The 13,060-nt window shown below is 64.0% G+C and overlaps 3 protein-coding genes across 7 annotated transcripts; all 3 read left to right on the forward strand.

The window, feature by feature from the left end:
• Positions 1–110: 110 nt before the first annotated feature.
• DPM2 (dolichyl-phosphate mannosyltransferase subunit 2, regulatory) lies at positions 111–2,687 on the forward strand. 3 transcript variants are annotated; one of them, XM_065648739.1, is made up of 4 exons: positions 111–149; positions 605–694; positions 1,770–1,872; positions 2,154–2,687. In XM_065648739.1, exons 1-4 carry the CDS (start codon positions 147–149, stop codon positions 2,210–2,212), a joined length of 255 nt encoding a protein of 84 aa, XP_065504811.1. In that variant the 5' UTR covers positions 111–146; the 3' UTR covers positions 2,213–2,687. The 3 variants fall into 3 exon arrangements, with proteins under 3 accessions (XP_065504811.1, XP_065504812.1, XP_065504813.1); XM_065648740.1 differs by lacking the exon at positions 111–149 and adding an exon at positions 165–242; XM_065648741.1 differs by lacking the exon at positions 111–149 and adding an exon at positions 270–338.
• A 1,556-nt stretch (positions 2,688–4,243) lies between these two features.
• ST6GALNAC4 (ST6 N-acetylgalactosaminide alpha-2,6-sialyltransferase 4) lies at positions 4,244–6,884 on the forward strand. 2 transcript variants are annotated; one of them, XM_065648466.1, is made up of 6 exons: positions 4,244–4,321; positions 4,589–4,653; positions 5,046–5,216; positions 5,324–5,736; positions 5,868–5,975; positions 6,058–6,884. In XM_065648466.1, exons 2-6 carry the CDS (start codon positions 4,642–4,644, stop codon positions 6,245–6,247), a joined length of 894 nt encoding a protein of 297 aa, XP_065504538.1. In that variant the 5' UTR covers positions 4,244–4,321; positions 4,589–4,641; the 3' UTR covers positions 6,248–6,884. The 2 variants fall into 2 exon arrangements, with proteins under 2 accessions (XP_065504538.1, XP_065504539.1); XM_065648467.1 differs by lacking the exon at positions 5,046–5,216.
• Positions 6,885–7,984: 1,100 nt separating this feature from the next.
• ST6GALNAC6 (ST6 N-acetylgalactosaminide alpha-2,6-sialyltransferase 6) lies at positions 7,985–11,291 on the forward strand. 2 transcript variants are annotated; one of them, XM_065648415.1, is made up of 7 exons: positions 7,985–8,059; positions 8,571–8,719; positions 9,645–9,709; positions 9,854–10,033; positions 10,237–10,634; positions 10,827–10,934; positions 11,014–11,291. In XM_065648415.1, exons 3-7 carry the CDS (start codon positions 9,695–9,697, stop codon positions 11,201–11,203), a joined length of 891 nt encoding a protein of 296 aa, XP_065504487.1. In that variant the 5' UTR covers positions 7,985–8,059; positions 8,571–8,719; positions 9,645–9,694; the 3' UTR covers positions 11,204–11,291. The 2 variants fall into 2 exon arrangements, with proteins under 2 accessions (XP_065504487.1, XP_065504486.1); XM_065648414.1 differs by having other exon boundaries at positions 7,988–8,059; positions 8,566–8,719.
• Positions 11,292–13,060: the final 1,769 nt, after the last annotated feature.

Here is a 13,060-nt window from a genome sequence, read left to right on the forward strand (position 1 = left end):
CCGCGCCCGCGCTTCCCACAATGCCGCGGGCCCAAGGTCGCCTCCAATGATTGGTCACAGCCGGCAGAGGGGAGGGTGGGGCTGGCGCGGCGCTCGCTGATTGGTGGCCGCTCCCGCAACGGCGAGGGCCGGGGCTGCCGGTCGCCATGGTGAGTGCGGCTGGGAGCGCCCCCGCCGCGGCAGGGATTCGGCCCCGGCTCCGCGGCGCGTCCCTGCTCGGCCCGTTAGCGTGGGGTGTCCGGGTGGGTTTGGGCTGAGTCGCGGCCGGGAGCCAGCGCGGAGCCTCCAGTCCGAGCCCCGCCGCCTCCTGGGCCCTTCCCGGGGCAGCGGCGGGGTCGGTACGTGGGAGCACCGGGCCGGGCTGTGGGGTGCGGGCTGGCGCGGCCGGGCGGCGGCCCCGGGAGAGCTCTCAGCAGCCGGGCCCGCCCGTTCCCCCCGCGGTGAGTGGTTCCTGCGGCCGCGGGTCTCCGGTTCCCTCCGTGGGCCGGAGCCGCAGCGGCACGCTCAGTAACCCGGGGCTGAACGAGCAGCGGGTGTCCGGTAACCGCTCCCGAGCAGGGGGCACAGCGTGCAGGTCCCGCTCTGACCCCCTCTCCCTTTGCAGGCCACAGTAACGGACCGGCTGGTTGGATTCGGCTTGGTCGCCTTCAGCCTCCTTCTCTTTATGTACTACACCTTCTGGATCGTCATCCTGGTACGGGGCTCTGAGTGTTATAACCCCGGTCACTTCACACCCGGTGTTAGCCTGGGCTTTGTGCAGGTGCTGATGTGTCCATGCGCCTGAAGGACCCGGCCTTGCCAGCTTTCTTGTTAAAAATTTTAGGGCAGAGGTTCCTCTCTTTGCTGGCACAGCCCTTGCTGGGTGAGATCAAACTTTGGTTGTGCTGCGTGCCCTGCAGCTCTCGCACAGGCTGACCCGGGCGGTCTAAGATCTGAGGCTCGCTCGAGCCATCAGCGAGAGCTGAAGCCTGGTTGCTCTGGAGGTGTTGTCATTGGTGTTCACATTCACAGTCTTCCCAATTCCTGGTTCTGGCGGGAGAGCCCAGAGGGAAACATGAAGAGATGATTCTTACCAAACCTGGAGCCTGGTAGGGAGGACAAGGGTTTAGAGAATGCAGAGCTCTGGAAAAGTGATTGTGAGCCTGGGAGTTGCCCACTACTAGGGACACATCAGCTGGGGTCATTAGAGGGTTTCTTCCTGGAAAGAAACATCTCCTCATGAGCTTTCCAGGTATGAGAGGCCTGGTCCAGCCCTGGGCTGATGTCTGAACTGGCAGCTTCCGCTCTGACCTCTGAGAGCTTTGAATTTCCCTCTTGCCTCTGCTGCCTGATACGTGTTTATACGATGAGCAGTCTCGTGAGCATGTAGGTGCACTCACTGCTGTGCGGGGACCCTTACACTGCTCTCTAGTGTCCAGAGCCTTGTGTTGGCCTCCACAGTGGGATCCTGGCAGGATCGCCGTGAAACTGAGCCCACATCAGCTGCTCCCTCTGCAGGGTGGAGAGTCCAGGGGTTTGCTGGGTTCAGCACCAAGCAGGCGAGCAGCCGTGACCCCCCGAGACCCCAGGGCTGCAGGATCCCTGTGCCAGCCTCACATTGTCTGCTGAATGCTGAGACCTTTTCTCCCCTCCTTGTCATGTCCCTGCAGCTGTGGGCTGAGCCACATGCAGGTTATTTCCATCCTGCTTTCAAAACCACGAGGCTGCAGGTGTCAGGGACTTGCCCTGGGGTTGTCCCACCTGCTGACTCCTCTCTCTGTCCCCTGCAGCCCTTCATCGACAGCGACTACGGGATCCACCGGTACTTCTTACCTCGGGAGTTTGCAGTTATCATCCCCGTGGTGGCTGGGCTGGTGCTGCTGCTGTTTATAGGTGAGCGTTATTTCTGTTGTTCTAATTAGAAGCTTCTAAATTAGGAAGAGAGTTGCTGAGGGGTTAGTGAACATGTGAGGCTTGTGACACGCTCTCTGTGGCTCTTCCACAGCTCGGCCTGGCACAGGCTCTCAGGGTGTTTGTTTGTGTAAGTTTGGCTGTTATCAAACGGAACTGTTTCTCACTCGCTCTGCTGAGTTTCTTTTTATCACTACATTGTGTTTTAAAAGCGCCTGTAATTGTAAGTTCTCTGGCTGAATCTGTTTTCTCTCTCGTGGCAGGCATTTTTATAATGGTCATGATGTGGAAGAGCAGGAAACCTGCCCAGAAATCGGAATGAAGGCCCAGCTGAGGGAGATGAGGGGAAGATGCTTGCACTACAGTGTCGCAGCCAGGAAAGGGTTTGCCAGCAGCACCCACAGCCCCTGCAGAGTGCCCGGCACTGAGAGGGCTGCGTGCTCCCGCCTCCCTTCCCGCAGAGACAAAATCACTTGTAGTTTACAACTTACGGACCAAAGGGACACAAAACTGACCTCCACGGCTCATTGAGAGAGGGACCAGAGCCCCGTCTGCCAGGGACCTGCTGCGCTTCGGCCCGCACTGGCGGGAGGGGCTGGGGGGTCCAGCAGCTGTAACTGCCAGAGTGCAAGTTGAGCTCTGGCCCCTGCCCGCTGCCCAGCCTCTGAGTGATCTTTCCTGTCTGCTTTTGCTGTGTCCAGTAGTTTGTTCCTTCTGGGTTTTTTTTAAATGTTTACATACGGTTTGTGGGGGGTTTTTGGTTGGATTTAAGAAGGAGAGGAAATAAATGTAACTGAGTTTGGAAAAGCCGGACTTGCGTTCTTCATCTCGTGCTGGAAGGGCCAATCACGGTGCTGGGGGGCTTTACCTTCCTGAGGAGGGACCCCAGTGAGGCTGGGCATGCAGAGGATGTGGGGACAGTGCCACTGCTGCCCTCTGCGTCCCCTCCTGCCTTCATCCAGAGATGCCCTGGCTCGCGAGGAAGCATTCTGCTCCACCGCTGGCAGGTGCCATTCCCGTCACCACTGTCAGACGCTGCTGCGCCAGAGAGAACCTGGCCAGGCTGGGCACACCCAGCCTTGTGCTGGCCCTGCCGGGGGTAACTCCAGCAAAAGGGGGGCAGTTTTGGGGTGCCCTGATCTTTCTTGCATGTGCTGTGAACTGTCCCCACCAGACAGCAGCATGTCCTGTCAGCTCCCGTCCTGCCAGGGGGTGATGCTGGTGGCCAGGGTCACCGCGGGTGCTGCGGTTCTTGGCTGTGGTGTAACCCGCGGTGGGGCTGGGGCTGGAGGGTGGTCCAGAAGCTCAGTTGGGGCTGGAGGTTTGCTTCTGGCTCCTGGGGAGGCTGCCTGGCCGTGCTGGGCTGCACACCCGCCCTGCTTACCTGTCCCTGAGGCTGAGTCTTCAGCCTCCACGTTTTACCTTGCCTGTGTCTTGCTGTTGTCCCTTCTCCCGGTGAGGAATCCCTTGCTCCCCAGCCCCTCGCATGCTGTATGTGGCTCAGCCAGCTCCATGGTGCCGGGTTTGAGCTGGGGCAGGGGGAGGCAAAAGGGGAAAAAATTCAGTCACGTCTCTGAGCATCTCCAGGTGTGTCCCCAGGCGCTGCTGCCTGAGGGGCCCAGCAGCACCCATCACCTCCTCTTTCTTCTCGGTCTGAGCCTGCAGAGGCCAGAGTTGGGACCAGTTTCAATGTTACTTCTCATATTTCTTTGTCAACAGTGGGACAAAACAAAGTGCAGTCCCGCTCCCTGGGCAGGCGGGCAGGCGCCAGCTCGCTCTGGGGACGTGTGTTGGGGGCACTTGGGGGCTCAGCCCCACTGTGGGGGCTGCAGGTGACAATGGTCCCCTCAGGGCCATTGCATGGGGACCGGGGTGCTGAGACCTTGCTCCCAAGCCGTTTGGGGTCATTTGGGTCCCCGTGCTGTTGTCACCAGTCCTGAGCTCACCGGTGTCCGGTGCAGGTGGGAGCTGGCGGTGCACGGAGGTGAGGAAGGGGCTTTGGGACAGGGGGGTGGCCGCGGGGACCCGTGGGCTGGAGGGAAGCTTGAGAGGGCAGAGCAGGAGCCTGGAGAGAAATGGGTGCTGGGGTCGTTCCCGGCACACACGAGGTGGGTTCCAGGGTCGGTACCGGCATGTTGGTCCTGGACATAGGGAATGGGTGCTGGGGTCGGTACCGGGACGGTCGGTCTCAGGATGCAGGGGATGGTGCCGGGGCCAGCCCCGGAGCACGGAGGCCGATGCTCTGTACCGGTCCCGGAGCCGCGGGCGCTGCTGCGCTGCGGGCGCCTCCCCGGAGTAGCCGGAACTCGGTGCCGGGAGCGGGCGGGGGCGGTCCCGGTCCTGCAGCGCCCGCCCCGCCCCGCCAGCCCCAGCCCGGTGCCGCCCGGCCGGGATGCGGGGCCCGGCGGCGGCCCTGGGGGCTCCCGGCGCGGTGAGTGGGGCCGGTACCGGGCACTGGGGGCGCCGCTCCGCGGGGCCGCCCCTTCCCGGGCTCCGACCCTGCCCTGGGGGCTGCACCGCGGCGGGGTGGGGGACGCGGGGGGGGCCGGGACATGGTGGGGTCCTGGCCCCCGGGGGTCCCGGAACAAGGGGTGTGTCCTGGGCACGGGGGGGGACCCTGGGCATTGGGGTACCGGGGACAGGGGGGTCCCCTGTGCCCCATCCACCGGTGCCGCCGCTGAGCCTCCTCTGCGTGCAGGGTGCAAGACCCCCGCCTCCGGGTGACCCCCGGACCCCGCCAGCCCCACGACGATGAAGACGCTGGTGAGTACCCCCCGGGACAGAGGGCGCGGGGCCCCGGTGGGCACGGGGGGGCTAAGGGCCAGGGGGACCCCACCAGCATCGGTAGGCCACTCACCCCAAAAATGGTGCAGGGGGAGAGCACAGCCTGGCAGCTGCCGGTCCCCGCAGGCAGCATGGAGCCCCGGCCCCATCAGCGTGGCCATATAGCGGGGGGGCCATTGCCGCTGCAGGCAGCAAGCGGGGCGCAGGCACCCTGTGCTCCCCACCGCAGCTCCTTGCTGCACCCCGGCCAGCACACCCACACCCGAGCACCCTCTTCCTTGTGCCACACAGCACCGCGGGGCCACCGGCACCTGATGTGAGGCTGGTGCGTGTGGCCAGAACCCGGAAAATCCTCTCCACTCTACTTCCAGGTCCGGCTGTTCCTGATGCTGGTGTGCGCGGCGGCAGTCGCCGTGCTGTACGTCCTGCTGTGCTCCCACGCCTGCCTGCAGCCCTGCTGCTGGGTCCCGGGGGAGCGGGGCAGCCCCGTGGCACCCACCCACCTCAGGTTTCAGGGGTACAGCCGCGTCCCAGATGGGAAGGTGGGTGGAGACAGGGCAGCCTGATCCTCCTGTGCCTCAGTTTCCCCTTCTTTAGGGAAGGGCGGGCTGGGCTGCTGTGTATGCAGCTGCCGTGCATCTCCCCACAGCCATTGGAGCGAGCGCTGTGCCGCCACTGCGCCGTGGTCTCCAGCTCAGGACAGATGCTGGATTCACACCTGGGACGGGACATCGATGGGCAGGAGTGCGTCCTGCGCATGAACCATGCCCCCACCGCCGGCTACGAGGAGGATGTGGGAGCGCGGAGCACCATCCGGGTGGTGTCACACACCAGCGTCCCGCTGCTGCTGAAGAACCAGCCCTACTTCTTCCAGCAGTCCCGGGAGACCCTCTACATCATCTGGGGACCGGCAAAGAAGATGAACCGGGAGAAGGTGGGCTCGACCTACCAGATGCTGCTGAAGGTGATGGAGACCTACCCCCACCTGCAGATCTACACCCTGACCGAGGAGAAGATGGCATATTGCGATGATGTCTTCCAGAACGAGACAGGGAAGAACAGGTACCACCGGCTCCCAAGGAGCCCCTGTCGGGTCCCCTGTCACAGAACCCGTCCCCCCCTCGGGCATCCATAGCCCGTCTGGGATGGCAGCACTGTGCCACCTGCTCCAGTGCAGCCATGGTGCTTTGCAGGATCAAGTCTGGCTCCTTCCTGAGCACAGGCTGGTTCACCATGATCCTGGCCATGGAGCTCTGTGAGCAGATCTGCGTCTTCGGCATGGTCAGCGACAGCTACTGCAGGTGTGACAGGGGTGGCGGGGGCAGACACCTGCTGATCCAGTGTCTGTCCGAGTCCCACGCTCACCCCATCCCCTCCCATCAGGGAGAAGAACCACTCGAGCGTGCCCTACCACTACTTTGAGAAGGGCTGGCTGGATGAGTGCAAGATGTACCTGGTACACGAGCGAGCCCGCCGCGCCGGGCACCGCTTCATCACTGAGAAAGCCATCTTCTCCCGCTGGGCCAAGAAGAGGAACATCATTTTCACCCACCCATCCTGGGCAGGCAGGTAGGGCGGCAGCCACAGGGCGAGGCAGCGGCTCTCATCCTGCAACCACATGTCCCGGATCTACCAGTGCCACAGTTCACAGCCTTTTGCTGAGCCCTGGAGCAGGGAGTCTCCACCTCTGCAGCAGCAGGGCTGGTTCCCCCAGCCGGTGGGTGGGCTGGGACCCCCCATGTTGGTGCACAGGGGGCATGAGCTGGACCCATGGAGCTCCATTGGCTCCAAATATCTGCCAGGATGGACCCAGGGCAACTACGAAGGTTTTCCACCAGCTCTGCTGGGATGAATATTTAATGCAGGATTAAACATTCACACTGCTGGGCTCCAGCACGACGAGAGGTGGGAGAGCTCAGTTCTGCCAGGGCCACAAGCTGGTGCCTCTCCCAGGGATGACGCTTCACCACAGTCCTTGGCCCATTTGCACCCTGAGACCCAGCACGGGGTGTGGGGTGCAGGGGTCCGGGCTCCCCCGTGCTGCTGCCTTCTGCTGCTCTGCGCCCGGGCAGGTCCCTGCTCTCCCCTGCATTCCCCCAGCTGGGAAGTGCAGGGGCCACATGTGCCCCGGGAGCTCCAAGTTGCCTTGTCACAAGTGCCCTTGGATTCAGACCAAAGCAAATGTGGCCATTAAAAGCATTTTTAACTTGGTGGTGCCTCATGCAGTGCCCCTTGCAACTGCAGGACATGGGATGGGGGGATGGCAGCTGGTCACAGGGCTGTGGTGTCCTGCTCTCCTGCCAGGCTATAAATAAGAGGGGGAGGTGACAAGGGGGTAGAGCTGAGCTGGAGCATGGGGGAGGGTGCTGAGAGCCCGTGGATGAGATTATTTGGGAATCAGCAGCTGTGTTTTGGCAGGACAGGCACTGGTCTGGTGTGGATTTCGTCTGGAGTGATCCTCAGCCCCACAGGGTTCAGCAGTGCTGGGCTGTGGGCAGGACGGCTGTCAGCTCCCACGTCCCCCAAGACACGGGGCACACCATGGGCACGTGTGCAGCCCTCAGCCTGGCTGCACGGAGCTGCCACAGCGATTCTTTAAACCCGTAACAAATGCTACATTTGGGTGGGCCTGGGGGTGTCAGGGGACCACGGAGGGGCAAAAGGAGACACGTTGACTCCTGTTTCAGCTGAGGCGAAGTGGTGGGGTCAAGCGAGGAGCGAGTCGCCTGGAACCTGGGGATGCTGCCAGGACAGTGCGAAGAGAAGAGCCCATGGAGCCCTTTGTTGGGTGCTCCAGCTGCCACAACCCCACGCAGGGACGGGCATCACTAGCACAGCAAAGCCAAAATCCCACCAGATAGGTGTTGGGGGATGCAGGTGCCGGTCAGCGGTGGAATCCCCTCCTCACCCCAGGAAATCCCCCGGAGAGGGGCCCCGGGCTGTCCAGCCAGCGCGGGGGAGGCCGCGGCATGCCAACAATGTGACCCTGCGCTGGGCAGCGGCTCAAGCACCGCGTGCTGCTCCTGGCACTCACAGGCAGAGCTGCCGCCTCCCAACTCCACCCCGCTGCCCGCACCGGTGCCCCCGGGGGGGATCACGGGTCAGGCTGACGGGGCGGGGGCACCTCGGCTCGTTCCGTCGTAGCCCAGCCTGGGCGGGCGGCACTAGGACCCCCGCGGCGCTTCCCGGCCCGGGCGGGCGGCACTAGGACCCTCGCGGCGCTGCTCGGCCCGGGCGGGCGGCACTAGGACCCCCGCGGCGCTTCCCCGCCCCGGGCGGTGCGCGGCTCCCGGGGCTCTGTGCGCTGCGGCGGCGGCGGCCCCGGTCCGGGCGGCAGCAGCGGCGGCCCCGGCAGCAGCGTCGCGGTGCACTGCGGAGCGGAGCGGTCAGTGGGCTAGGCGCGTTTCCTCCGGGCCCGTTAAGCCGGTGCGGGGTGGGGGGAATGGCGCCGTGTCCGGCCGGAGGAGCCGCCCCGCCGCTCCGGTGCACGGTGGATGGCGGGGAGCGCGGGGGGGCGCGGGGAAGGTGGGAACTCCTCCCCGGCTGGACGGGGGCGGCCTCCGGCCTGCCCGGTTCCTGCAAAGCGGGGCTGCCCGGGGGGAAGCTGGCGTTTCCGAGGGATGCCGGCGCGGAGGCGTTGCACCCGGGAGCAGGGGGGGTCGCATCTGGGAGCGGGGGGCCGCACGCCGGGGCGGGGGAGGATTTGCACGTAGGAGTGGAGGAAGGTTTGCAGGCCGGGGGGCCGGGGGAGGGTTTTCACTTCCCAGCGTACAGGAGGGTTTGCATCCGGGGCTGGGGGGGGGGAACACCGACACGTGGGGGTGCAGCGAGATTTGCACTCCGAGGGTGCGGGAAGCGGGGAGCGGGTCTGGATCAGCCCTTCCCCGGCAGAGCAGCGATGTGACCGCCGGGGCGCCGCCATGGCCGTGCTCGCCGGAGGGGCCCGGCAGCCCCCCGCAGTCCGTGGGGCACACGGGACGGAGGAGGAGATGACGGACCCCCCCGCGCCGCTCGCCGCCCGCTGCAGATGAGAGCCCCTGCCCAGGTAAGGCCCGCGGGGTCCCCGCTGCGGGCTCACCCGTGGCCTGAGCGGTGGCAGGAACGAGGGTCCCGACTCTGCTCCCCAGGCAGTGCACAGCGAGGCCCCTTTGCCCCCCCCCACGCCTGGGTGGGCATCGACACCAGCGCTGAGAGCCCTTCGGGGTCCTCCCAAGTATCAAACCTAGGCTGCTGCGTATTTTTCCATCCCTGCTTCCCTCAGGGCAATGAGTAAAGAGGCTTCCCTTTTTTTTTTTTTTCTTTTTGAATGTCCAATTGCTCCAAGTACTCCAGGAGCAGCCATGACTCACTAATGAGGACTTTAAAAAATGAAGTTGGGTGAGTCTATTTCTGGGAGCCTGGGCAAGCGGAGGTTGGAGCAGGTGCCCCTGGGGGCGAGCACCCGGGGTGCACCTGGGCCCTGGGGCTGGAGAGGTCCCTGCTGGCTCCAGCTGGATTTGAGCCCATGCATGAGCTGAGTTGTGCAGGTCTCAGTTCTTCTCTCTCCAGTCTAAGCTGGCTGTTTTAATGGGATTTCATGGCACGAGTGGCAGGTTCACCCTCCCTGACCCTGCTGGTTTGAGCAGCTTTAGCCCTGCTGGCGGAGGATAATTCCTCCTGGGAGTGGAGCCCGCCCCGGGGATTTCCCTCGCCTGAGGTGCGGTTGGGTTTGGCTCCTTGATGCCACAGAGTTCACCCAGCCTCTGCCTATGGCATTTCCCTTCCCCACACCAGTGCCGGGGTTTGTCGTCCCCTTCAAAGGGGAACCTGGGGGTGCAGCTGGACGCCTGCCCCGCAGGGCTCTGCTCCAGCACAGCTGGGCTGGGCTGCCTGGCGGCTTATCCGGAATCCCCGTCCCGGAGCAGCGAGGAGATGGGACACCAAGCATGGTGGTGAGGGGCCAGAGCTGGGGGTGACCATGTGCCTTGCAGGTGCTCGCAGGACACCGGCAATCGCTACACGCTGAGGCTGGCACAGAGACATGAGCGGCAGCACGGTGAGTGCCACAGCATCACCCCAGGGACAGCAGGCAACTCCCTGGGGACACCGGGCTTCCAGCTGGAGATGCCACCGGGAGCGGGGCGGGATGCTGACACCCGTGCGGTGGGGGCAGCGGCTTACGCTCTCCCCCCACCCGCAGAGCCAACGCGCCGCCGCCCTGGGGGTCCTGTTTGCCCTGATCATGTTGCTGATCATCTACAGCTCCGGCAGCGGGAGCGAGGTGTTCCCCTACAGCCGCCTGCGGGGCAGAGCCCGCCGGCCCCCCGACCTCAGGAAGTGGGGGGTGAAAAGCGGGTACCTGCCCGTCTGCGGGAACAAGGTACGAGCTGGGCAGTGGGGTCTGGCTGTGGTGGTGGGTGCAGGATTCGGTTCTCTGCTGACATCCAGCCAAATCGTCCGCACTGGTGGGACTCTGGCTCCGTGGGGAGCAGCAGTGCCTTGTCAACCGTCCCAATTCCATCCCTCCCTGCTGGGTCATGGTGACGCCAAAAGTCATCTGCTCACTGCACTTGTGGTCCCCAGACCCTGACTGCCCGCTGCCACCAGTGCGTCATCGTCACCAGCTCCAGCCACCTCCTGGGCACCCGCCTGGGCACAGCCATCGACGGGGCCGAGTGCACCATCCGCATGAATGATGCTCCCACCACCGGCTACGAGGTTGACGTGGGCAACAAGACCACTTTCCGTGTGGTGGCCCACTCCAGCCTCTACCGCGTCCTCAAGCGGCCCCAGGAGTTCGTCAACAAGACCCCGGAGACCATATTCATCTTCTGGGGGCCGCCTGCCAAGATGCAGAAGAGCCTCCTGAAAATCATCCAACGCGTCAGTGCCTCCTTCCCCAACATGACGGCCTACATCGTCTCCCCCGGCCGCATGAAGCAGTTTGATGACCTGTTTCGGGGGGAGACGGGGAAGGACAGGTACCTCAGAGCCACCTCCTGCACTGTGTCCCCCTGGTTTCTGAATCCCAGGGGCAGAGCTGGCTGTTGGGCTGCTCCATGGGATGGGCTGCAGCACTGGGCTGGGGGTGTGCATGGTGGGTTGGGGACACTGCGGGGGGTCCATCCCCCATGTCACCTTGCCCCCTTACCCCCCCTGTTTCTCCTCTCCAGGGAGAAGTCACGCTCATGGCTCAGCACTGGCTGGTTCACCATGGTGATTGCGGTGGAGCTGTGTGACGCCGTCCACGTCTACGGCATGGTGCCACCCAACTACTGTGGGTAAGGAGACCCCCAAGTCCCCACCCCAGCCCCCTGGCCTCACCATGGGGCTCACCCCATGCTTCCTCTCCCACTGCAGCCACCGACCCCCACCCCGCCGCCTGCCCTATCACTACTACGAGCCCAAGGGCCCCGACGAGTGCACGACGTACATCCACAATGAGCGGAGCCGCAAGGGCAACCACCATCGCTTCATCACCGAGAAGCGAGTCTTCGCCAGCTGGGCCAGTCTCTACAACATCACCTTCTCGCACCCCGCCTGGCCCTAGGGGCTGCCCCCCGCAGAGCTGGGGCGGATGGGGGGTCCCCTGCATCCCTCTGGGAGCAGTGGGAGCCCCGCATCGTGGTGCCACCCATGGGACCACTGACCATTGTGCACAGTGGCTTTTCACACCTGGGATGTGTTGGGTTTTAAGCTGTTTTTTGGGGGGGCTGGGTGGTGTGCAAAGGGTTTTGGGTCCCCCCGCTGTGGGTGGGAGGTGTGAGGGTGAGATCCTGCCCACTCCTGGCCCAGCTGCATCACAGCCCATCGCCCTGCAGGCACACGGGAGGTGCTGCAGCCCCTCGGCTGGGTTTGAGGTTGCATCACTTTTGGGGCTACTGCAGAGACTATTTCCCCCAACCCCCTGGGTTTGGGGACCCTTTCTTGGGGCTCAGCTCCCCTCTGCTATCCCCAGCACCCCAATCCCATGGGCATCCTTCCCTCGGCAGAACCCCACAGTTTTCGGTGGGACCCTGCAGAGGTGACACTGCCACTGTCAGTGCCCCAGCACCCCAAAAACACCCGGCCCCTCCCAGCAGCACTGTGTCCTGCACCCACACTGCCAAAACATTTTCTAATAGAGCAATGGGATTTGGGGGGGCTTTTTGTCGCTTTTGGTTTTTTTTCCTCCTCGCTTCTGGTCTTGGGGTTTGTATTGGGGTTTCTTGGCCAAAGGAGCAAGTGGGGTCTGCTCGTTAGCAGTAACGAAGGGGCTGGCAGCAGCCTGTGGCTGGATCCTCATAATTTATTAACTGCTTATAAATTATTTAGAAGTGGGTATGTAGTGGGGGGGCTGGCAGTGTCCCTTGGTACCCTGTTGTCGTGGGGAGGGGGGGCAGAATTTTGTTATTAATTGCTCAGCAGCGGAGAAGTGGGTTTGGAGAAAACAACTAAATATAGTGTGTTTGGGTGTTGAGCCCCAGCAGGGGTTACTTGGAGGCGGCTCTGTGCCTCAGTTTCCCGCTAGCTGTGGCCCATCCCCATTGCAGCTGGGGCATTGGGGGACTTGATGCCAGGGGAGGCCATGGGGGTTTTGTAATGGTTTGTACAGGAATAAATATTGCTGCAGTCTGTTGCCTTGGACCCTGGCTCCGGGCTGGGTTTTTGGGGCTGGGCGGTGGGTGCTGGCGGTGCCATCGCAGGGGGTCTCGGGGCCCCTTGGGCCCCCCAGCAGTGCTGGCCCCAGGCACTCAGGAGAATGCAGAATGCAGGAAGGGGACTGGGGTGTCCAGCTGGGACCCGTGTCCAGCAGCCAGCTGTCCCCAGCTGTGATCCATCCACCAGTGCCTGCCCTGGAGCAGGTGGCAGCTGAGATGTCCCCAACTCGCATCATCCCCAGCGAACTCCCCTGGGGTTGTGGGGCCTTGGGATGGGGTCTGCAGCCGTGGAGGAGGAGGAAAGGCAAGTAAGGCCACTGCACCCTGGGGGCTTTATCCCACACACTGGAGTTTGCAGGGTGGGGGTGCTGGGGGTGGATGGGGACAGGGATAAGCATAGCTGTCCCCCTCTGAGGGGCTGGGATGGAGGTGCAGCGAGACTATGTGATGCTCACAGACCCCCAAACCCAGCAGGATGGAGACCCAGCTGTAGCACCCCCTGCAGATGGGGAAACTGAGGCACGTGGCGGGGGGCACTGGGGACCGGCGCAGCCCCCAGCCCGGGGGGGTCCGCACCCCTCGGCCGCGCGGGGCGTGAACCGCATCCCTTCCCCCGCCGCGCCGGGAGCCCGGCACAGGCAGGACTGATGCTACGGGGGGCGGCCGCTGCCCGTCCCCTGCCCGTCCCCTGCCCGCTGGGCGCAGCGGCCCGCTCCCGGCATGCACCGCGGCGCCAGCGATCTATATATAGCGCTAAACGCGCCGGG

This window comes from Caloenas nicobarica, chromosome 19 (genome assembly GCF_036013445.1).
Source record: "Caloenas nicobarica isolate bCalNic1 chromosome 19, bCalNic1.hap1, whole genome shotgun sequence".
Classification (NCBI taxonomy): Eukaryota; Metazoa; Chordata; class Aves; order Columbiformes; family Columbidae; genus Caloenas; species Caloenas nicobarica.